This window comes from Pseudorca crassidens, chromosome 16 (assembly GCF_039906515.1).
Source record: "Pseudorca crassidens isolate mPseCra1 chromosome 16, mPseCra1.hap1, whole genome shotgun sequence".
Lineage (NCBI taxonomy): Eukaryota > Metazoa > Chordata > Mammalia > Artiodactyla > Delphinidae > Pseudorca > Pseudorca crassidens.
In genome coordinates this window covers 39,235,082-39,259,823 of record NC_090311.1, presented here as the reverse complement: position 1 = coordinate 39,259,823, position 24,742 = coordinate 39,235,082, and the positions used below count along the sequence as shown (strand labels likewise).

The 24,742-nt window shown below is 36.1% G+C and overlaps 1 protein-coding gene across 2 annotated transcripts in view; it reads right to left on the bottom strand.

The window, feature by feature from the left end:
* PRKG1 (protein kinase cGMP-dependent 1) overlaps positions 1-24,742 on the bottom strand; it is a 1,185,098-nt gene that overhangs the window by 1,010,343 nt on the left and 150,013 nt on the right. For both annotated transcript variants that reach the window (XM_067710145.1, XM_067710144.1), the window contains exon 2: positions 14,886-15,052. In XM_067710145.1, the coding sequence (XP_067566246.1) occupies positions 14,886-15,052 (167 nt within the window). The remainder of the gene's footprint in view (positions 1-14,885; positions 15,053-24,742) is intronic.

Here is a 24,742-nt window from a genome sequence, read left to right as displayed (position 1 = left end):
TTTGACCATTTCTTACCATCTCCACTTGTACCCCTTTAGTCCAAGTCATCATTATCCCCCTTCTTAACTATTTCAATAGCCTCCTAACTGATATCCCAGCTTCCTTTTGCTACTAGAGAGTTTGTCATAGCTGCAAAAAAGCTCTAAGGTAAAGCATGTTGCTCTTTTGCTCAAACTCTTCTAGGAATTCCCACCGTGCTTAAAAGCAAAAAAAGAATATATTTTTATATTTATATATATTTATAAATATAAATATATATATATTTATATATATAAAGCCCTTACCATGGCTACAACGCCATTGAAACTCTTCTATCATTGCTTTCTTTACCTAACTCCTTCACCTGCACCCCTGTGACCATTTACCCCACTCCAGTCACACTGGGTTCCATACTGTTCTTTGAACATGTCAACCACAACCCCATCTCATGGCTTGACACATTTTTATTCCTTTTGCCTAAAATGTTCTTCCTTCGGATATTAGCATGGCCCATCATCACCTCATTCATGTCTCTGCTTCTGCTTAATGTTCAACTTATAGAGTCCTTCCGTGACTACCGTGCAAAATATACCAATCCTTCCCCATCCTGCATGTCACTCTCTGTCCCCTTACCACACTTTGGTTTTCATAGCACTTATCGGTACCTGATCTCTATATATAGCTCACACACACACACACACACACACACACACACACACACACACAGACACACACTATATATATAATGTGTGCATGTATATATATATGTCTGTACTCAACACATACACATTATACATAGTATTTGTTTGTTTGTTGTGTATCTCCCCCATTAGGATAAAAGTACTAGAGAAATTTTGTATCCTTTGGTCTCTACTATAACCTAAACACTTGGAACAATGTCTGGCACATAATACATGCAAAATAAGTACTTCCTGAATGAATAAATTGGATGAATGAACAAAACACAGTCTGACCAATGTTCTTGTATAGAGGGGCCCAGAAGATGTTATAGGAACTTCAGAAAAGAGAATCCAGCCCAGTTAGGAGGTGTCAGAGAAGGCTTCTTAGCAGAGCCAACATCTACATTGACCATGAAGAGCAGTAATATTTCAGTGTATATACTCCAGTCAGAGGAAAACACAGAGTCAGAAAGACAAGCAACTATTTGAAGAAGTTGAGCCAGAGCCACGGAGTGCTGAGTGCAGGGAATCTAACAGGGAAGCAGAAGCAGATCAATAAGCAATGGTGCACCCCAGGTGCCAGACACAGGAATTGATGCTTGACATATACTATATTACTTGACAAACGAGGCAACGATGACTAGAAAAGTTTAGAGAATTTCCCCAAGGTTACTGAGCTAGTTAGATGGCAAAATCAAGATTGAAGTTCGCATCTGCTAAGTTCCAAAACCCAGCTCTCTTCATTACACTGTATAGTCATCTGCCAAAAGGAGTTTGGCTTTTTACCATGGGAAGGCACTGGAAAACATCAAACAGGGAGATGACATAAACATATTTGTCTTTGAGTAAGATCTTGCTTATGGTAGTGTAGAGAACGTATGAAAGTGAAATAAGCCTAGAGACAGAAAGACCTAGAGTAATTGGAAAATTTCAAAAGAAGTTATAATAGTCCTCAACCAGAGCAGTAGCAAACAGGGACACAGGATAGTGATAAGCTGATAGATTGAAGAGGATTTGCAGATCAACAGATGTGGAGCCTGGAACCACTCCTGGGTTTCTAAGCGTGAGCTAATGCCAGGGGAAAAGGAGGTATCATCCATGAATTCAGGGAGTAGAGCAGGTAAAGTACAGAGAGGATTATTTCAATATGGTCACATGCTGCTTAAGGGATGAATCTGGATTTAACTCCTAGAATTTATAGCTTTTAGTCCAGTGGTCATTTCTCTACAAGACAACTGAGACCAAATGGCCAAAGCTTATAACATAAAGCACAAGAGACAGAAACCTACTTCAGTCATCTGGTTATGCCAAGAATAGTCTGTGCTTTGTGAGAACAGGAAACAAAATGTACTGTTGTATAAAACACTGAACTATAACTTGCATAAAGAACAAATATTAAAATTAATTTCTCATCACAATATAATGTCATGTGTGTTCACAGTTGGAATAAGTCTTTCATCTCCCAATGTTACTTGTCTCATAAAAGCTGCTTTGCGGAGTAGAAAGAAGAACATTGTCTTTCCAAGAACAATAAATGAAAGCAGCATCTTTTTTTAACTCATCCCAAGAAAATGCTTGGTGGTGAGATATCAAAAACAAGCAAATGCACTAGCAAATGAAAAAGCTCTTTGCAAAATGTATCACAAGAGAAATAAGTAGAGATTTCAAACATTTACTTAGCAACGAGTATTTTAAAAGAGATAACCAAGCAATAAGCTGACAGTTTAGTTTTACCTGTGCATTGAGAGTATTACACTGGGACCACATGTAAAATAATGCACTCTCTTTTTAAATCTGAAAGCATTTAAGGTACCAGACGAGTTGTTCTGAGCCTTCAGAATACAAAATGTTGCATCTTCAAGGATGTTTTTAAGTGAGAAATAAGCACAGGGTAAAGCCACTTTCTTCTCCAAAAATGCTGATTGGATTAAAAAATTTTGATTCTTTTATTCCTTTAGAACTATATTTAAAGTCTAATTACAAAAAAAAAAAAAATCAGTATCCTATTACACTAAATCAGGATAATCACTGGGGAACTCAATTCGATTCCCAAATCTTAAACGTTAGAAGGTGTGCAAACAGAACCTACAAAATGCCTCAAGAATACCTTTCAAAACTGTGAAATGGAATGTAATTAACAGGATAATAAGCACTTCAATGGAACTTACTCACCCACTGTTGATACGTATTGGCTATTTGCTCTAGATTTAAATGCCAGCCCTTACAGAAAATTTTGTTTCTAATGAACCAAGACTTTATTTAAAAAACCATTTGTTTTGTAACATGGTCCTATTTCTGTGCTATTTGAAGGCTGGGGAGTTGATATCTGATATTTTGAACCTTAAACTAATCCTCGATTGTTTTCTGAAACAAACATCCAATTGGTCATATTTGTCTTCAGGTCATATAGCTTAAGGCAGTGGTTCTCAAACTTTTATCCTCAAAACCTCTTTGCATTATGAAAAATTACTGAAAACCTCAAAAAGCTTTTGCTTACATGGGCTGCATTTATCGATATTTATTCCATTAAACCTTAAAACTGAGAATTTTTGTAAATAGTCACTCTCTTGAAAGTAATAAACTTATTACATGTTAAAATATAGTTTTAAATAAAATTAACTACATTTTAAAAACAAAAAATTTAATAGGAACCATCCCACTGTTTTATACTGTTTGGAAATCTAATTGATGTCTGGCTCAATAGAAGACAGCTGCACTTTCTGCTTCTGTATTCAACCTGCTGCTATATCTCACATATCATGTGGCTTCTACAAAACTCTACTGTACACTCATGAGAGAATGAGACAGAAGACAAATAACATGCTCACGTTATTATGAAAATAGGTTTGACCTCAAGGAGCCCCTAAAAGGGTCCACAGACTACACTTTGCCTTAAGGATACTAGTCTGCACAAAGTAGGAAGAAATTTTCAGTTTTCTGTGAGGATTTTTCATGGATAATTTTAAAATATTTATGAACGTTTGTATCTATGATTTACCTACTTAACCTGCGGCATGTAAAACAACTATAATTATAAGAGAACTACTTTCGTCAATCTTCCTCCTATGCTTGGTTTAGTTATAATTCTTGTACCGCCACAATCTGACCTCTTAACTGAGCTTTCAGACGTGTATCCACTGTCATCAACTTGAAATCTCCAGTGGGATGTCTAATAGGCACCTTGACTTCACCTTGTCATAACAGAATTTTGATTTACTTTCTTAAACACGAACACCTCTCACTTTTTCCCATCTTGGAAAATGGCACCACCATTACCCAACTATTTAAATCAAAAACCTAAAAGTCATTCCTAATTTCTCTTTCTTTCTCACCCATATCACAACTGTGAGCTGCAGAATATACCACACTTCCCGCATCTCCCACACTGCCATCCAAGCCCAAGCCAACATCATAGTTTGCTTAGATTACTGCTATAGCCCCCCAAATGGTATCCCTGTTGCTCCCACCACTTTACAACACATGTTTTCCAACCTCTGATTATTAGTGCCATCCATTTTTTTTTTTACCTATTAAACATAAATCAAACCAGGTCCCATCTCAACCTAAACCCCTAAATCTCTTGGAATAAAAAATCAACTACTTATTGGGTACCACATGTGACCTTGCCTCTGCCAACCTTTCCAACCTTAACTCATGCCATTGCCGTCTTTCTGTCTCTAACATTTCCCCACCTTGTAGCTTTACTACTTGCCATTGTCTGACCTCATCTGGAATCCTGTATCCACACTTTTGCGTCTGGCTCCTTCTTGTCATTCAGGTTTCAACTCAAATGTTCCCCTTGCAGCGAAACCTTCCCTGAGCCACCCAATCATTACGACACCCACCTTCATGATTCTCTCTTACATCATCCTGTTGTATCTAATGTATTCATAGCACTGATCACTGTCTGAATGTATTTGCTTGCCTCCATGCTTTTTCTTTGTCCTTTTCCCCTATTACCATCACCAGGATGGAAACTCTAGAAGAGAAGGGGCCGTGTATGTCTTGTTCACTATTACATCCTCAGTGCCCACTGAGATATAGTCAGCATCGAGGAGGTAGTTTTTAGGAATCGAAATTGAGAAATGAATAATCAAATAAATGAATTAGTAAATCATAGTAAGGAAACTATTGAAGAACTTCATTGAAAACTTTCTTTGCTATTCTCAATTGTTGAGGGAAATACAAAGAATTTCATATATTCATGAACTACATTCAGTTAAATCCAAGCTCTGCTTTGTCTATAACACCCTTTCTACTTTTGTAGAAACACACCATATGGAGGGAGAGAAAGTATGGTAGTTCAGCAATGCCTGCTATGTATATATGTAACCTAGTTCTCAACACAAAGAAAAATCTGCTGAAACATTTTTCCTATTTCATATGCCTTTGATCTTTACAACTGATAAACTTATATAAAAATTCAAATTCATAGGATTAAATGAAATTTCAAAACTTTCTGTACAAGTCACCTTAATTTGCTTTGAAGAGAATGGTCTGCACAATGGTGCTCAAAAACCTACAAACCAAGTGCTTTTTCTTTGCAGACTAATTTTAAATCACATGAGAGCCTTATCATCAATACTTATCATTAATCTTCTGCTTTTCTTGTAAATTTGATTTTGACCATTTATAGAATCCTATATATGATACTACCACCACCCCATCATCTCCTGGAAGATAAGCCGAACTCTGAGAATGGGTAACTTCATGTAAATTCATGTACATGTACATGGGCACAAAGTACAAATATGTGTGTATTTCCAACAGGGTGAGTCAATACAAATCTTTGCACCAGAAATCTTTTAAATATGGCTTTAATTTGACGGCATGTACCATTATTGAATGAACCATCGGAGAAAGCATAGATCTACCTTAAGAATATGCTGAAGGTATTAAATATTCTAAACCATTATGAAATGCAATGTAATAAAAGAGTAATGTAAAATGACGGTCTATAAACATGAGCCAAATATAAAATGTAACACTGAATTATGTTCTTATAGTCATAAAAATGCAAAAAATTGATGAGTATGTGAATGGCTTTTAATGAAAGTTATTACAATAGGCTATTAACTAAGTTCTACTGGGAATAAATGCTCACTCACTCTCTTCTTTTTACCAGTAGGGAATAAATGATCTTTTAAAGAAGCATACTCGATTTTGAAGGAAAATTTTAAACACTGACTATTAATTACGATTTCATGAAAAATTTTGGTTTCTCTCTGAAAATACACCATTGTGTATTTGTGAAATGGAAAACCACCTTTCATAAGAGTTTGGCCACCTTCACTAGATGCTTTTTCTAATATGGCTTTGCTATTGATAAATTAACAGAGTAACTTGCTTTGATATTGAAAAGTGTACAGAATAACTTAACTCTTCCAGTTAAGTTACACAAGATTGCAAAGAGCAAATAAAAAGTAAATGTTTGGGTTTAAAAGCATTAGCTCAAATATATTCTTATGAATAACTATAAGATAGTTTTGGATACAAAGAAAGCTACTTAATTTGGTAAAGTTGGGCAAATTAGGCAAAAGTGGTATTAAATAAATCATTAATGTAAATATACTCAGTAACAAGTCCTTGATACTTTAAATATGTATGAAATGTGGATTCTCAGGAATTGATTTTAATACCATTTTAAGTCATCTATCATGATTCTAAATCTGGGCACTTCTGCAGGAGCTTTGGTACAAAAATATTTTCATTTTCATCAGAAAGGAGTTTATGGAAGGGCCTAAATATAAGATATAAAGATCATTATATAAATCTAAATATAAATATCAAAACATAAAGATCAGACTCAGAACGCAACCTTCCAAAGGTACAGTAGTTAAATTCAGATAAAGTATGTGCAATTACAGGCTGCGTTCCTCAAATGCGGAGTCATGGGAGAATTCCAAGAAGGACTTCAGAGACCCATTTCAATCTTTCCTGGAGTGGGGGTGGGTGGACTGTTGCCATGGTAGTCACACCAGGCAGTTTCACTGTGCTGGGAAGTAGCGCCCATCTTCCCTGCCCTTTGAGAGTGTGCCAAAACGATTAGTAACCATTCAAGGATTTTTCATTAGAGGGATGGATATTAAAAGCATTAGTCTATCTAGCCCCCCCACAAAAATAACTGAAAATCTTGTTAAAGTCCCTGAAGAAATACATCTGTGAGTTCTTAAAATGAGCCCTCAACAATTTTAGAATCCTGTTTATTGTTGAGCATGCAAACTTCTCAACAGTTCCATGAAAGGATGGCTGAAGTAAATTTCACCTCATTAGCAAGAAATCAATGTGTTCTTACACAATTGTCAAGAAGGTACTAATCCACATTTTCTTTTCATTTTTTCAGCTATGCTGATTTTGGTTTTCATTTTCATCAAAAATATATTTTTAAACTTTCAAATTTGCCATTCTCTCAAAATTGAAGAATGGATATAGTGATATTTTAGCAAAATGAGTCAGCACAGAAGTAAATCCCGTAACTGTTGTGAAGAAGAAAAGATAGTTGTACCTTTTAACATAATCCATGATCTGTTGTACCAATTTCAGATTAATTTTTTTGAAAAAAATTGATGGCTTTTCAACTATCATCTCAAAAAAATAAGCATAGCAAGTTTTAATTATTTTGGCTTTCAGGAGTCTTCAAAAGTAAGAAAAGCTACACTCTTCACTTTCTTTTTCACCATTCATAATTTAGAAAGAAAATGGAGAACTATACATTAGTATAACCACAACGTGATAAGGCTTATTTTACAAAATCAAACAAGGACTTCAGTATCCAAATCAATATTAAGAATACTATCCTTCAAAATATGTCATTTTTGGATAATGATGTTCTTGATCAAACTTCTTTAATTTTTCTTGAATTATACAAAAAATGTCATTACTTTATAGTGGTACATACACATACACCCTTAGAAACTTTAGCCAAAAAAAATATTAATCACTTACCCCTATTCATCAAATCTGTCACTAAACGGCTTGTGATTATTTCCAAATGTAAAATCTACCCTCACAGGGAAAGGAAATCGCTATCATCAAGCATATCCAAAAACATATTTACTGTCCCCTAAGGACAACTTATACAGAATTCTTTAAATATGTTGGAAAAAAAGGACACAGAAGCTAAAATGTACTGCCTTTCCAGCTTCCTGCTTTGAAAGAGACAACTCTCCTTCAGATTACAAATGTGGATATAGTCCTTAAAGATAATACCTCACCTGCCTAACCTACTACACACATGCCTTCACGGACACACACATACTCATCCACACATATGTGGGCATGAGAAACACTGCCTTCCAGGATTTCTTACAGAGATACAAAAAGCACAGGCCAAGAAGAAGACTGATATATTCGACTACATTAAAATTAGTAACTTCTGTTCCTCAGAAGATACTCACAAAGTAGTAAAACTACAAGCTATATAGATGGGAGAAAAATATTTGCAATGCATGTAATTGACAAGGATTAAACTCCGAAATATGTAAAGTCAACCAACCAACAAAAAAATGGGCAGAAGACTCCAACAGACACTTCATAGAACACAAACTGCATATAAACACACGAAAAGATGCTCAACCTCATTAGTAATCAGGAGCAACATAACTGGAAACAATCCAAGTATAATCAATAGCAGAAAGGATAAAGAAATTGGGTATAAAATAGTGGGAGCTAATATTGAAAAAAAAGTGAAGTAGCAGAAGAATACAGGCAGTATTACTAGATTTATATAATATGAAATACAAAAACATTCCAAAGTAAACATGCACATTGTATCCAGGGGTGGGTTTTTAAGAAGAAACTTTTGGAGGGTGGGGCTCTCATAAGCTAACTTGTAAGGTACTTGTTCAGAGAAAACACAAACTCAGAATCTTGGAGCTTGGGAAAGGGATTAGGAGATGTGTTCAATTCAGCCACAGGGAACCACCCCCCTCCACCCACACAAACTTTATCCAAGCAGATGCTATGTAGTCACTGCTAGAGTGCCTCCTGAGATGGGGTTCTTGCCATGACATCAGGTTGCTTCATCACTTCTAGAACGTATTAATTAGCAGAATATTGATTCTCAAGCAGACCCAATGTAAGCTTCCCTATAACTTGCATTTTCTTTGGTCATCTAGATTCATGAAGACCAACTCCCTTTTCATGTGAGAGTGTTTTCAGCTTTTAAAAACAGTTATTCTCTCCTCCTGAACCTTTCATCTGTACATGATATGGCAACTTGCTAAAAATAAATGTTATGCTTCCTGCACTCGCTCAAGTATATTCAAGTCTTTTTGAAAGGTTGGCACCCCAAAATAAACATGATACCCCATGGGGCATCTAACTGTCTCAGTTCCCTGTCCTTGCCATTAACTCCATAACTAAAATACATTTTAATATTCACATTTAAAACTTCCAGATTCCCTTTGCTTATAAATTTTCTCCAAATAGATATTTTGGTTTTATATAAGCAGTTGTTAAAAAACAAAATTCAACTGAGTAAATTTTAAAGATCTTACTGGTTTTAATTAATGGTTCATGAATTGGGCAGTATTCAATCAAGTAAATACGAAAGAAGTCCTAAAGAGCTGTACAAAATAAAAGGCTTTTATAGGCAGAAGGGAGCAGGAACGAGGAAGTGATATTAGACAAAAAAGTGGATTGGTTATGCCAAGGTCAATTTCCTTTTAGGGGATGTCAGGGGCCTACCAGGCAGATTACCTAACTACTGCTAATTAGGTGACTCCTGATTGACTGGTTTAAGATTCCATTTCTGGGAGAGCCAAAACTATAACTGAGTCTCAATTTGGTGACATGGGGCTTAGCATAAGTGGATGCATTCAGGGCCTGTTGTCTTATTTTTAACACAGCACATCAGCTTGTTCTTTATCATTAACATGATAAGCTTGGTCCTGTAAAAGGACTGCAAAAATAACTTTAAGTGCATTGATATTTTAACTATTCTAACCATAGCTTTCAGATGAACATGAAAAACTCAAAAGGCCAAAAGGCAACACCTGATTTTGGAGAATAAAATGGTCTGTTTCTCATGTTAAATTTACTGAACTAATTCATATGAAAATGCATTCAACTCCCTCATACTCTCAGGTAGTGTTTTGAATGCCAACTGACATGGTGAAGCTCTTCATTAGTGTTCAATTTTACATAAAAATTCCTCTTTGAATGTCAGCTTTCGTATGTTATTTAATCATAAAAACAGTAAAAATGTTTCAGGGGATGGGATGGGGGTGGGAGAGAACTTGCAGTGTGAAGTTGTATAAGTTTACTGTTGATGGTGGGTGGCCAGCATGGTCCATTATCCATGTTGAAGAATAGTGTTGGACATCAGCTCAACAAGCAGACCTGGTATCAACCGACTCGCTGGAAAGGGAAGCAGATGACCAGTCTTCAGAAGACAAAAGGGAAACCTCAGTGCAATAACAACAGAACCTTGAGAGATGATGCGAATAATCACAGATCCCTTAGAATTAGTGTACAAAAGGCCTATTTAAAAAATCACTTGTGTGATGAGTTGAAAGAATTGTTCCTTCTTATGAAAGTATTTTTAAAAAACTGCGAAGAAAACAAAATCAGTGCTATTGATGGTAGACAGAAAAAGATTAAACCAAATCACAGTTATGCTTGCAGAAAGAAAGAAGGAACTAATAAGAGGAGAGGGATGGATGTGAGACCATATATAAGGACTTAATAAAAGTCGTTATCATTAACAAGCACCTTGTGAAAAACAGCAACATGATGGTTTCACTTAAAAGTTTAACTTAAAATAGCCAATAATCAAAGAACACTAAACAGGTACTTGCCATTTTCAGAAAACAAAATATAATCTGTCTGCTTCCACAATGAAAGATCACAGGAACTATGATATCTCTAAGCAAATCAACCACTTCAATGGATATAAACTAGACATTTTTCACTACAAAAATATTAGATTCCTAAAGAAGGTGTTTGATTTACATATCCAATTCTCAATCACTAAATGAGAATTTCTTTTGGATGACAGTAGGCAGACGTTTATGTTTATGGAAAAAAAAAGAGGGCAAGAATGTAAAGATATTAACAGGTATTACATCATAATTAAGGCCAATATCTATTGGTTTAAGAAAATAAGCTGTATTCAAGTATTTTGTAAGAGTCATTTATATATTTGAAAACATAATTAATATATAAATCAAGCCTTAGCAACTTGATCCACTGCTGCCTTAAGTAACTAATACCAAAACAATTCTGATCAAAACTAGAAACTTCCACTAGCCAGTAACTGTAAATAACTGAAAGTCATACAACTCATTTTGCTTGAAAATACATGATATATTTACACTACCTCCAGATGATTTTTCCCCAGTCATCCTAATTAGTAAAGTCTTAACATACGACCATTCTCCTTTGTTAAAACGATGAGAAAATTTGGCATTTAGGTATGCAGTAATACTTGGGACACTGCCCAAGCTAAAACAAAAATCATTAAAGACACAGGTTAAACAAGTATTTTATGAAGAAAATTTCATTTAACTGAAGAGAGACAGGAAAAATTGGACTGATTTTTCATGTTAACTCCTGGGTGTTTTTCTGAACGTTTTGATAATATGCAAGTTTGTGAAAGATCCTCTATAGCCTATTCATCCACTGTTGCTAGGGTATACTCTATAAATATTAATAATGTTCACAGATGAAAAAGAATCCGTCTATATCAAGAAGGGTGCTATCTAAATTTTGAGAAGATTAAATATGTTGATAAAAAACTAAGCAATAAAACATTTCCTCAATTAAAACTTATAAAAATTTAAATGATGGGTTTTTAAAAATTATTTTGACATGAGAATATTAGCATAAAATCAGCCAAACTTACATGGAACTGATTAGAATTACGGCTTGGGGACAGATCAGCATCAGGTTATAAGATCATGGTCATTTAGTGAGTTTAACTGAAGCAAACAACAGCATCATAGCAAAATCTGTGACTTTGAATACTGGTACCCTGTTTTTAAAAGCATAATTAAGATGACTTGCTATTTAGTCAATCTAGCAGTAAAAAGAAGATAAATAAAATATATTAAAATTAGCTTGATGCAATGGGGAAAAAATTAGTATATTTACCTTTACTTAGGGACGTCTGCCACAGGTATTTCTTCTTTATTTTGTTACAAATGTGTTTGTATGTATGAGTGAGTGCATGTGTGCATAAAATCTTTGTTTCCTTCTCTCTTATAAGTCCTTATCATATAACATAAGATGTATTGACTTTATATCATAGTATTTAAGTATTGTTAACTTTACATCATAGTATTTGATTTATGAGGTATTAAGGAGAAGAGTAAACACTACCCACAGACTTTGCATCCTTTTCTGGGAAAAGGGTTTGTTTGTTTTCATTGTACACAGGATCATTATGTCATGTTAGGCAGAAGTATGACCCTGTTACTGTCTTTACTTGGAGGCTGAGTATGGTTTAAGGAGATGTATATGGGTGCCAAGTTGACAAGGAATGGACCTGTGATGGTTAATTTTCCAGGTCAACTTGCAAACCCATGACATCCAGATATTTGGTCAAACATTACACTAGACATTTCTGTGAAGGTATTTTTTTAGATGGAATTAACGTTTAAATCATTAGTCTTTGAGTTAAAGCAGATTACTTTCTTAATGTCGGTAGACCTCATCCGATCAGTTGAAGGCCTTAACAGAAAAAAGACTGACCTCCCCTGAGGAAGGTGAATTCTGCCAGCAGTTGGCTTTCAGACTTGAGCTGTTGCATCAACCTTTCCCTGCGTCTCCAGCCTGCTGGCCTTACCCTGAGGGTTTTGGACTTGCCAGCTTCCACAATCACGGAAGCCAATTCCTTAAAATAAACCTCTCTCTCAGTACCCGGATACACAAACACACACACACCCTATTGGCTCTTTTTCTCTGGAGAACCCTCACTAATACATAGCCCTATAGTTAAGAGCTTGGGTTCTGAATCCAGATTACTTGGGTTCACTCCTAACTCTAAACCAGTTGGGCCTCAGTCTTCTCGTCTATAAAAGGGGATAATAAACATTAGCCCCTAACCTCACGGGATTACTTTGAGAATTAAATAAATTTTATACATGGAAACTGTTTAGAAAAAGCATGCTCTATATGTTGGACATTGAATTCTAAAAACTCAATAAATATTAACTACGATTTCCAAGCTTCTTCTAATATAGCTAGTAAAGTTGCAGTTAGTCTTAGAAAACACAAATGGCGCGAATAAAAAGAATTTTTTAGAAAAAATATACGAGGAAAACTGCAACATACAGGTTTTCAAAATACTCATTTCTTGAATGGAATATCAATAACGAACATTTGAAAATCGCTGAAGTGAAGTACACCCTGCTTTATACAATAGCTGTGTTCTTAAAAACATACCTGCCAATAAAATACATAATCAAATAATATGAAACTATTGATATGTTATAATCTCATAAATACTTTAAACTTGGTTTCTAATTGTTAATAGTTCTTAACATTTTGCCTCTATATTTATATCCTCCACTTGGCCTCTGTATATTTCGTCCATTTCTCTCATCCTTTCACATATACCCTTGCCCTATAATTTCACCTCCTTTCCCTGCAATTCTCTATCAAGTGTATATTGTTTGTGTTTTTGTTTACTGTATTTTGTTTTTGTTGGAAGAAAGCCTAGCCGAACATTTATGTCCTTCTGGCTTGAGGAAAACTTTATAACACTGACACAAAAGCTGAAAACTATAAAGAAATAAAAATGACAGAAATTAATACTTAAATATCAGGTGCCTGATATATGTCAAAAAAGACCACAAAGAAAAATTAGTGTAGAAAGAACACTTCTTACATACTGTCAAGTATTTAATGGAAATATTAATACTGATCTTTTCTTCTTATTTATTCACTTTTTAACATCTTTATTGGAGTCTAATTGCTTTACGATGGTGTGTCAGTTTCTGCTGTGTAACAAAGTGAATCAGCTACGTATATGAATAATACTGATTGCTACTCTACAATGCTTTACACTTTACATTACACATCCACACAACTTATTCCATACTAACTTCATAACAATCCTACAAAGAAGTTAGAAAGCAAGTTTTTCAGCACAGGCACTAAGGACAGGTAATTCTTTGCTGTGGGTCGCTGCCCTGTTGAGTAGCACCCCTGGTCTTTACCTAATAGATGCTAGGAGACTCCCCCCACTTCCACACTCACTCACATTGCAACAACCAGATGTCTCCAGACATTGCCAAATGCCCCTGGGGAACAGAATCATCACCAGTTGAAAACCACTGCCAGAAAGAAATAGTATCGTCTTTTTTATAAGCCGGGTGAAACTCAGTGAAGTTGATTGACTTGCCCAAATACACCCCTCCTCTGAATGACCTAGAAACTTGACAGTTATAGGACTCTGCCGTGAATGTTCTGGGTAAAACACGAACTGCCATCAGATAAATCGACTGTGATTTTTCTACGCCAACCGCCTTCTGCTACAGACATTTCTGAACTCACTTTCTTCTCCGCTAATTCAGTCATGATTTCTTCATGGCTTCTTTCTTCCTCCAAAAGGAAAACATGCCATCATAAATTTCAAGTTAGAAATACACATTATGAAAATTTACGTAAGCGCAGAACGTATTTATACAGTGCATGCCTCGGGTTTTTTTCAAAGCAGTTTCTACCTTAGTTTGTGCAAGATTTATGAAGCAAGCTATTGCTCTTATTAATCAGGTGGCTAATATACCATCCAACCTTCATGATCTGCCTCTATGAGACACATATAAAACACTGAAAACATTCTCTTTTTATAGAAGCATCATAGCAGGAAACCTAGTCATATACTGGGAGGTAAAAGTAGAGCTGAAGACACTTTGATTATCTGACCAAAAATACTTCCAAGAGACTTAAGCTTTCATTGAAGCTTTGTGAGTTTGCTCAATGATCTGACAGTGTGTGGTCTTATTCAGTGCAATAAATAGCAATTCTTTCTTTCACGTTATCATCCTTCCCCCAGGTGTGAAAAAATACTAGATCCTCATATTAATAATTCTAAACACAAACACTTCAAATGATTAATCAACCACTAAGCAGTGTCCTACCTCTTTTCAAACTATTTCTCAACAACAACAAAAAGGAAAAACGGAATTGTATCGTGCAATGCATTGCCATCTGTGTGCAGGCTGATAAGACGGAAAGAGAATATTTGAATGTCAGAGGAACATAGTTACAAACCATACCTTCCATGACATACACCAGCGACCCCACATCTCCTTCTTTGATGATGCAGCTGTCTTTGCCGTACTCCACTGGGTACATACAGTCCACAATCTCTTGGATCTGTGACAGCTCCAAGTTCTTCATAAAGTCGTTGTCAAGGATGGCTTCCTTTATAAGATCCTTGGACCTATGGTAAGAGAGGGAAGATTTACTGGCAGAGCTGACAAGCGCTTTCACCGTTTGTGGAGTTGAGCAGAGCCAGACAGCATTCAGGCACACTACAAAGGCATTTTCTTGTTAGGAAGCCGATAGTTTCCTGACAGACCTGAGAACAAAGTAACTCCATGGCAGCAGGAAAGACATTAAGAAATTTTCCTTTAAGTAAAATATCATTTAATGTATATGGGACCGACAAACAAGCAAAACCATACAATTCCATTTTGTTTTACTTATTTGTTTTACTTATTATTATTGTTTTGTGTGGTTTTTTTTGCGGTACACGGGCCTCTCACTGTTGTGGCCTCTCCCGTTGCGGAGCACAGGTTCCGGACGCGCAGGCTCAGCGGCCATGGCTCACGGGCCCAGATGCTCCGTGGCATGTGGGATCTTCCCGGACCGGGGCACGAACCCGTGTCCCCTGCATCGGCAGGCGGACTCTCAACCACTGCGCCACCAGGGAAGCCCTTTACTTATTATTATACACAATTTGTTTACTTATTTTTTTGTGTGCCTCTTCCACTAGACTTTATGCTCTGTGAGGGCAGGGATCATTTTTAGCTTTTTCTCTACTATATGCCCAGTGTCTACTACAATGCCAGTTACAGTACAGGTGCTCAAGAAATATGCTGGATTTAAGAAAATAGTAAAGAATTGGATACTTAATTAGCTGTTTGGAAAAACTGGTATAAATGTGACAGTTCTTTATCCATACCTCATGCTTCTTTAGAGAAGATTTATTTCTTCAAGCAGCTTAAATTGAGGTAACTAGGCAGATAAAACTGTACTGAACAAGATGTTTTAAACACAATATGGTTTACACATGGGATTAAACAGATAGTCGGCAGGAAAAATATTTACAAATTCTATAATTGGGATTCAGTGGTTAACAGGGAAGTTTTGCAGAACTAGAAATATGGTGATCATTTGATTCTCTGGGATAAGAAGTTTCAAATAAATTCCTAAGGATACAAAACTCAAAGTAAAGAGAAACCGAGAAATATTTTGTCAGGAGTTATACAATCAGAGTACTGTCAGAAAAGTCAGAAACTGGATAAGACAAAAGCAAAGTCCTTAGCAACACAGAGCGTAAGCAACACATTTGGAATTTTATGTTAAAAGTCTTAATTTGAAAAGCATCTGACTACAAGCTGGTCCTTGTTCACATTTGCTTAACGAGTGGCTTTCAGGGAAGTGACCTGCAGTAGTGAATACTGAGTACGGCATTAGCACTCCTCAGTTCTTCCTGTTTTCTGTTCTAGACTTCAGTCTAACTGATCTAGCCTTCTCACATTATGTTTTGTAATGATTTGATTTTAAGTAGTAAAAAGGTATACATAAAAAATTAAAACAATATAAAATTTATCAACATGAAAAATATACCTAGAACGGACTGTTATGATGCAATTAAATTGTTTATGAAGAGTGTGAACAGCATGGAAAAAATCTTATACTATTTTTAAGTGAAAAAGCATGAAACAGATTGTTTTTAGAACACAAAAGCACGTGTGTGTGAAATGTAAAGAAAATAGGCTTTCAAATTAGATATATTTGGGTCCCAATCCTAGTGCTGTTATGTGTTAAAACCTTGAGCAGGTTGTTTTACTTTTCTGAATTTCCACTAACTTGGAAAAAATATCTGCACTACCATGCTCATAGCAGAATTATTTGCAATAGCCAAGACCTGAAAACAACCTAAGCATCCACTGATGGATGAATGGATGAAGTAGTTGTGGCATGTATATATAGATATAGATACACAATGGAATATTATTCAGCCATAAAAAATGAGAAAATCCTACCATTTGTAACTACACAGATGAATCCTGAAGGCATTATGCTAAGTGAAATAAATCAGACAGAGAAAGAAAAATACTGTATGATCTCACTCTATGTGGGATCAAATTTTAAAAAAAACTCATAGAAAAAAGAGATCAGACTTGTGGTTACCAGAGGTGGTGTGGCGGGGAGGGGGAATCTGAGGAAGGTAGTCAAAAGGTACAGACTTCCAGTTATAAGATAAATAAGTACTAGTGACATAATGTACAAAATAATGACTATAGTTAACATTACTGTATGATACAAAGGAAAGTTAAGAGAGTAGATCCTAAGAATTTTCATCACAAGGATAATTATTTGAATTTTCTTTTTCTTTTTCTCTATATGAGATGATGGATGTTAACTAATCTTACTGTGATAATCACCTCCCAATATAGGTAAACAAACCATAATGCTGTACACTTCAAATTTATATGGTGATGAATATCACTTATTTCTTAATGAAACTGGAAAAACTATGTGAAGACTGGTAAAAATATAATGTTACTTTGAGTAAATGGTGGGTGAAAAGGTGGTGGTAGTAATTGCAGTTGCAGTAATAGGAAGAATAGTAATAGAGTATACAGTCATGACTTGAAACAGTATCAGTAGGAAATAAAATTCTGGCATTGGTTGCCTTTGGTGACAGAATTATAATTTTTCTTTCTACTTTTCTCTATAAAATTTTCTAGAATGGGCATGCTTTTTTATATGGAAAAAACTCTTTAATTTCAAAGGCAGTTTATTAAAAGTAACTCTGCTATGAGGAAAAATAAAAATAATAATCTATTTCTCATTTAAATAATGAATTAGATACTTAACTTTTTTTTTTTTTTTTTTTTTTGCGGTACGCGGCCCTCTCACTGTTGTGGCCCCTCCCGTTGCGGAGCACAGGCTGCGGACACTCAGGCTCAGCGGCCATGGCTCACAGGCCCAGCCGCTCCGCGGCATGTAGGGATCTTCCCAGACCGGGGCACGAACCCGTGTCCCCTGCATCGGCAGGCAGACTCTCAACCACTGTGCCACGAGGGAAGCCCTAGATACTCAATATTGGTTGACTGTTATTGTCATATTCAATACTACTCTTTTCAATAGATTCTCTTTCACATGGCCTGTGTCTAAATACTAACGGCAGGAATTTTCACCTGATAAACAGATGGTGATGGATGGCCAGTGGTTAAGAACTTCAGAGTCTTCAGAATAGACTGTACTTAAAAAGTCCTGTTTGTGAGACTTTTACTTTAGTTTGATAGGACTATTTAACTGTATGTTTCTTTTAATTTATTTTTTAATTCTGGCTTGCTAAAACTTTATTTTTCCTGAGGCAAAGAGTTGTTTCTCTTGAGTATTCAATACCAGATGCAAAACTTTGTCCCCATCTATGATTTTCATAAAATCTCCCTCCTTAATTATCTTCACCATTCCTGACCTCGAGAATACCAGTAGCAACTTCATAGTGACTCCTGAGATCTACTGTTCTACTAATGATCTACTTTTCCAAATAACAGGACTTACTTGATCTTTAAGAAATTAATTTTAATCACATTGCATAATATTCTCTTTCCTACAAATTCCTTTATTTTCATTGAGCCAGAGAGTAAGGCCATCAATTGGTTCATATTTTTTAATATAATAAAAACTAGATATTATCAATCCCAGAATACCAACTTGTTTAGCTACAGATGATATCTTATCCTTTGGGAAATAATAATAGTGTTCCATTAAAATCTAAGTCCTAGAAATGCTGCAACATTAAAAATAAAGCCCTCTTCCAAGAAGATAATTAGCTACATCCAAAGATAATTGAAGAAAGCTACCTTCTCTCTTCTCATAAACGGTACAACTAACCTGTTTTATAAAGACATCAGAAAAGACAACATAACGCAGTCTTACACAATCCCTTAGAATTTTCCAACTTTTCCAAGTGCTTATCACAAACTGGAGGGGAGGGGGGAATTTCAGGATGCTCTTACTTCTCCAATTTCATTTTTTTGTTTTGTTTTGTTTTGTTTTGCGGTACGCGGGCCCCTCACTGTTGTGGCCTCTCACTGTTGTGGCCTCTCCCGTTGCGGAGCACAGGCTCCAGACGCACAAGCTCAGCGACCATGGCTCACGGGCCCAGCCGCTCCGCGGCATGTGGGATCTTCCCGGACCAGGGCACGAACCCGTGTCCCCTGCATCGGCAGGTGGACTCCCAACCACTGCGCCACCAGGGAAGTCCCGATTTCATTTTAAATGGAGGACATTCAATCTCAAGTCCCTGAAGAAACAAACTGGAGGCTTTCAAACATGCCTTTGTGTACTTTAAAACAAACTGAGAAATATAGGACCTACGTCTTATCATATATCCCTTCACAGAGATATTGTCCAATGACATTTGCCTCTGAAACATCCCAACTAATCCCTCTCTGCCTTCACAGAGTAATGTAACTCAAAGATGTTCTTGTCAGTGAGTAATATTTAAAGCCTGCCTCTTCGTGTAATTTTCCTTTAAGTCGTTTCCAATTGAAGGCTCAAAATCTTAGGGCAACTCTCATTAGTGTCCACTTGCTCCAACATTATAAACCATAACCAATGAGAGCCTCCACCTAACTCTTCTTGGAATCTTTTCCTTTCCCTAAAGAAACAGTCTAACACACCTACTGTAACTAAGACATGATGCTACATGTGCGATCAGTTGAGTTGTGTTATCAGTATGAGAGCTGAGGAAAGCTGCTAGCACAAGTTCCCGAAGGTGGTTAACTGCCCTAACCCCGAGTATATAGCTTAAGAACATTTTGACCTGAAAGGCGTAAGAAGCAAATGCAAAGACCTTGATTTTTTATCTTTCCTGTCTGCTTCTGTGTACAAATAATCTATTTAAAAAACAAAAACAAAAACAACTTCCATGCCCCAAATTTGTGACAGTTTAATGCAAACAAGCATAAAGGTGACTTGGTTATTTCGAGTTGGCCCTATTGATTTGTCATCATCCAATTGTCAGTCTCTGAAATATTGGCTATATATAATGGTGCACTGCTAAATGCACTCTCCAGGAAAAAAAGAAAGCAAGCCCTGCTTTGTAGTGTTTGCCAATTTCCATGGTATAAATACTCCCACTATAGCCAATTTCAAGCTACTAATGTAAAGTCAACCTGCTTGCAAAAAAATCCTGAAAATTTAACAAGCAGTTCTTATATGAGCCAGTACGTTGGCTCCAACACATCAGATATAGATTCTTTTTCTAACACCCTAAGAACTTAGTGTGCCTTAATTTATAAATGCTAAAACTAACATGATGATTCTTTCCTTCCTTAAAAATTTTATTAGGTGGTATAATATCCCCAGATAACTTTATGGCAGGATTAGCAACAGGTCTTCCAAAATTTCAATTTTAAGAAAATGAATTGGAGAGCCCACCTCCCCATTTACTTATTGCAGAGAGAGTTCCTGAATAGACTCAAAGACTAATTGTCTTTCTACACAATCTTAGATAAAAATGGGCAATTCTGAGGTGAGCATAGGGAAATATACAGCTACTTCTCTAACAAGAGAGATGACATTATTCACTATTAATAAACAGAGTCTCATTAGTTTTCTCGACATTAATAAAAGGCTATTCTACATTGTGGTTATCATGTAGTAGCTTGCAATATCTATGTAGCACTAGTGTTATTTCAAAGAGTGGGGAACGCTGTTTCAGACCAAAGTGTCAGGAAGGCTTCTCTGAGCTGAGGACTGCATGATGATAGGATCCAACCAAGCCAAGATCACGGAGAAGAGCATTCTGGGTAAAAGAAAAAACACATACAAAGGTCCGGAGGTTGGAAGGAACTTGATGTGTCCAATTGGTTCAGGAAGGAGACCTGTGTGGCTGAGGCACAGAGTGAGCTAGAAGGAAAGGGAAAGGAGAATGACATTGCAAAGGGAAGCAGGAATCAGGTCTCATACGGTCTTGAAGGCTGTGGTAAAAGAGTTTTATTTCATTCTAAAGCCTTAAGAATACAGTGAAGGGTTGATTATAAGAAGAGGTATGACTCAAGGTAATATACCTGACATAAAGAATAAATAATATAAATTTACTTTAAAATGTTACTGAGTTCATAGTGGCTTCTGTCATATTTCATCACTTAACAGATACTAAAAGCATCACTTACTATCCTATTAATGAGTTCTTATAACTGAACCTCTCGGGACCACTGTCTCACAACTCTTACATTTACCTGAACTTCAAATCACCGACTGTCATGCAACTCTTGCATGTTAGAAGAGAACACGGTCTCATCTCCAATTTCCAGCTATCTCCAGTGGCCTAAAAGCAATTCACTCTCCCTTCACAGCCTCTCTTTAGATTAGTTTCCCCCTGAGCACATCCCGAGCAATGGTAAATATGCTCAACACAGCCATGGCCAGAAATGTGAGAATTAATATCTGATCCCCTCATTCAACAAAGACGGCTAGGCACTTTAAAAACCAGTCAAAATTATTACTAAGAATGAAAATCAGCTAAAGCAATTTAAAAATGGTTTAGGAAATTTCTATAATCAACTTTTTGACTGAAAAAAAAACTCTCACTAAATCTTTCTAGCTCTCAAAGGTCAGTCTTAGGCTCAAATGTCAGGAGAAGCAGTAAATGCACTTTCAAGGTCCTTAATCTACAGTATAGTATCTTCAGTTGGCAGCTCAGAAATCCAAACCCCCATTGGTCATTCATGGCTCTTTTACGCAGATACAGTAATTGCAAGGCCCCTTAAAAGCGTCTAATTCCAGGAGTCACTGTGGCAAGACAACTCCATCTACATACTGTGAAACATTCAGTGAATCATCTAGAAATAAGAAAAACTCATGGAGTAGTCCTCTCACTGCCCCAACCGTTGAGATTCTGCCCAAACAGTAGGTCCTATTTCTGGCCTAACAGCTTTCCTGAGTAAACTCTGTAGGTACAGAGCTAAGAAATATCAACCAGCCCACATTTTTTAAAGATAAAATTTAATCCTGCAAAGCTATTGGCCAATTGAGATATTTCCTCAAAACTGAAAATCAGTTTTCAACAGGTTTCATACGAAATTTTCACATCAACAAACTCTGCTATAGCTATCCCAATCTTACCACAAAAGGTCATGAAGAAATCAAGACTACTTGCAGCGTTCATACCTATAATCAGTATATGATACAAAACATGTGAATCACTGGGACAAAATATATGATAGCAACATAGTTCTTAGGTGGTCAATGATATTAATCTTTTGTCTATTACATGGGTCGCAAATAATTTCCAGTTGCCATTTCTCTTCTAACTTTTTTTCTGTAGTACTAAAATAGATGAGTATCTAAATGAAATTTAGATATTATAACTCTAAAGATAAACAATGATTTGGGTCAAGGAGAAGATGGTTAACCCATGAAGTATTTGTTTGCTGATGTATCACTTAAGCCTTCTTTTTAACTAATACTCGTATCTTATTCTCATTGACTAGGAATGATGCTAAGTAGCTCTTGAAATCACTAGTTACATGTTAACAAATGAAGCAAACTTGTATTAATGAAAGAAAAAGAAGATATTGCTCTTTGTAGGTGTTCATCAACTTCCAAAAAAATCAATATGAAAGTCTCCCATTCAACTACTGCAGTCATTCAGTGCTCCAGAGAGGCACTTACCAGTTACTTCACCCTAGTGAGCCTAACTCAAAACAGAGCAGTCTCCACAAGAGCCCAGATCAAACTCCTGTCCTATAAACTCCTCTCTCATATCACTGAAGAAGAACTGTGGGGTTTCATCAAACTGTAAACAGCTTTCCATGAGAATAATGACCATAAGAATCCCGGGAGAATAAGACTACACACATCACATTCCAGAATGTAAGAACCATGTGGCTGGATCTATTATGAATTAACTCTATTTTTGAAGTTAAAGATCTAACCTGCAAAACAAAAAGAGAGCGATGATGGAGAAGAAAACATTTGGCATATATTTATATGTCTAATTTCAATTCGACATTTCAAAGCAATTTCTTTTTTATCTTTCAAAGCACACAAACAATTGAGATCTCTTAGCATTCATTTGTTCCCAATAAGGTCAACATGGTCACACTATGAACATCCATTAAGTTCCTCATCACCCAGGGTGACCCTGCCTGCGGGGCATAGATTGGGAGCCATGATGTTTTGTCTAGTCCTTTGAAATCCAATAGCTCACGTCATCAGCATGTGTTATGCACTGTCATTTCAATTACTGTAATGGCTTCATTTTAAAATTGATCATTAAAGACATCATTTAAAAAAAATTCTCTTATTCAGTTGCTTTTCAGATTTAATCTCTGAGATAAATTACCTTTCATTTTAAATTGCCTTACATTTGTCTGAATTCAGCATGAGGAAAATAACATGTTTCTCTACCAACCCCCCAAGCCCTAAATGTGTATACTTTCTCTTGGCTGAAAATTATGAGTTGGGTCATTCATCACTTCCTCTAGTGATGCTTCCAGAAAATGAGAGCCAAATTTAGCCTTGTTACAGTGACCTACAGGTCTTAGGAAGGCAGATCTTCTACTTTGATGAACTTGGTTCAATTTCTTCTTCAAACAGCTTAGTTTGCATTAGGCTTTAATACATTAGAATACATTCAATACATTATACTTTGAGTCTGCCTGAAGGGAGATGGCATATATCCTGAAAAATATTTTAAATAACTAAAATTTAAAAACCAAACAAACATGCCCCTAGTTGTGAAAGCTCTGAAGTTTCAAGGCTTCTTAACCAAAGTGAAAAAATTAACCAATAATGACAACATGAGTCATCATCGTAATAGTAGTACTAATACCACTACAACTAATATTTATTAAGGGATTATTCCACGTTCTGCAATGAAAAGCCACCCCTCATGTAAATCTCACAATGACTTGCTAAGTTTGCCATCATGGAACTGAAGCTCAGAGCAGTTATAGAGTCTACCCAATATTGTACAGCCAGTACATGACAAGTAGATGCAAGATTTAAAGATCAACCCGTTTGACTTCCGAGCCACACTCTACTAAACTGTTTGACTTATAAGAACACAATGCTTAACTGTATTCATAATTTGAATAAATTATCCCAATTATAAAATCTAAAAGCAAATATTCTTCTCACTTAACTCTAATTCTGCAAAAGTAAAAATGCTATGCTTGGATAATATGACCTTTTATCTGCAGAGAGCATTTCAGGCTTTCAAAACAATTCCACATCTAACAATTCATTCTATTATTGCCAAAAACCTGTGCAGTAGGTAGAACAGAGGTTACTATTATTCCTATTTGACAGATAAGAAAACAGAGACACAACAGGCTAGATGCTGCCAAGTTCAAGTACGAGATTAAAGCAGAACTCAGGTCTACTGCCTACGAGCATGAAATAAACACTGTTCTGACCTTCCTTCATTACACGCACTTTCATATTTTCTCTGTGTCTCTTGATGCCTTTTTTTCTCTTTGTCTCTCTGTCACTTTGGCTCTGTCTCTCTGTCTTTCACATACCTTTAGCCATTTTAATGTTTAAACTCTCTTGGACAAAGACTCAACAAATCCACTGCACCAGTATCAGCAGGGAACTCTGGCCATTTGACAATAATTCTATGGTTTTAAAAATTCTGTGATGGTTCATTCAGAGCGATTCCCTTTCTGATCTAATTCATTCTTCACATTACAGAAGTTTGAGCATGTCTTGTGGCTTTTACAGAGAGAAGCCCTCACATAGAAACACCTCTTGAATTCAGCAATGTAATTCAACTTGTTTTGATTCCAGTGTGTTCACACGTTTGTTCTCTCCTCTCTATCTTGAGCACACACCCTTTCTCTCTCTCTCTCCTTTCCTTCCTACAAACCCTGCC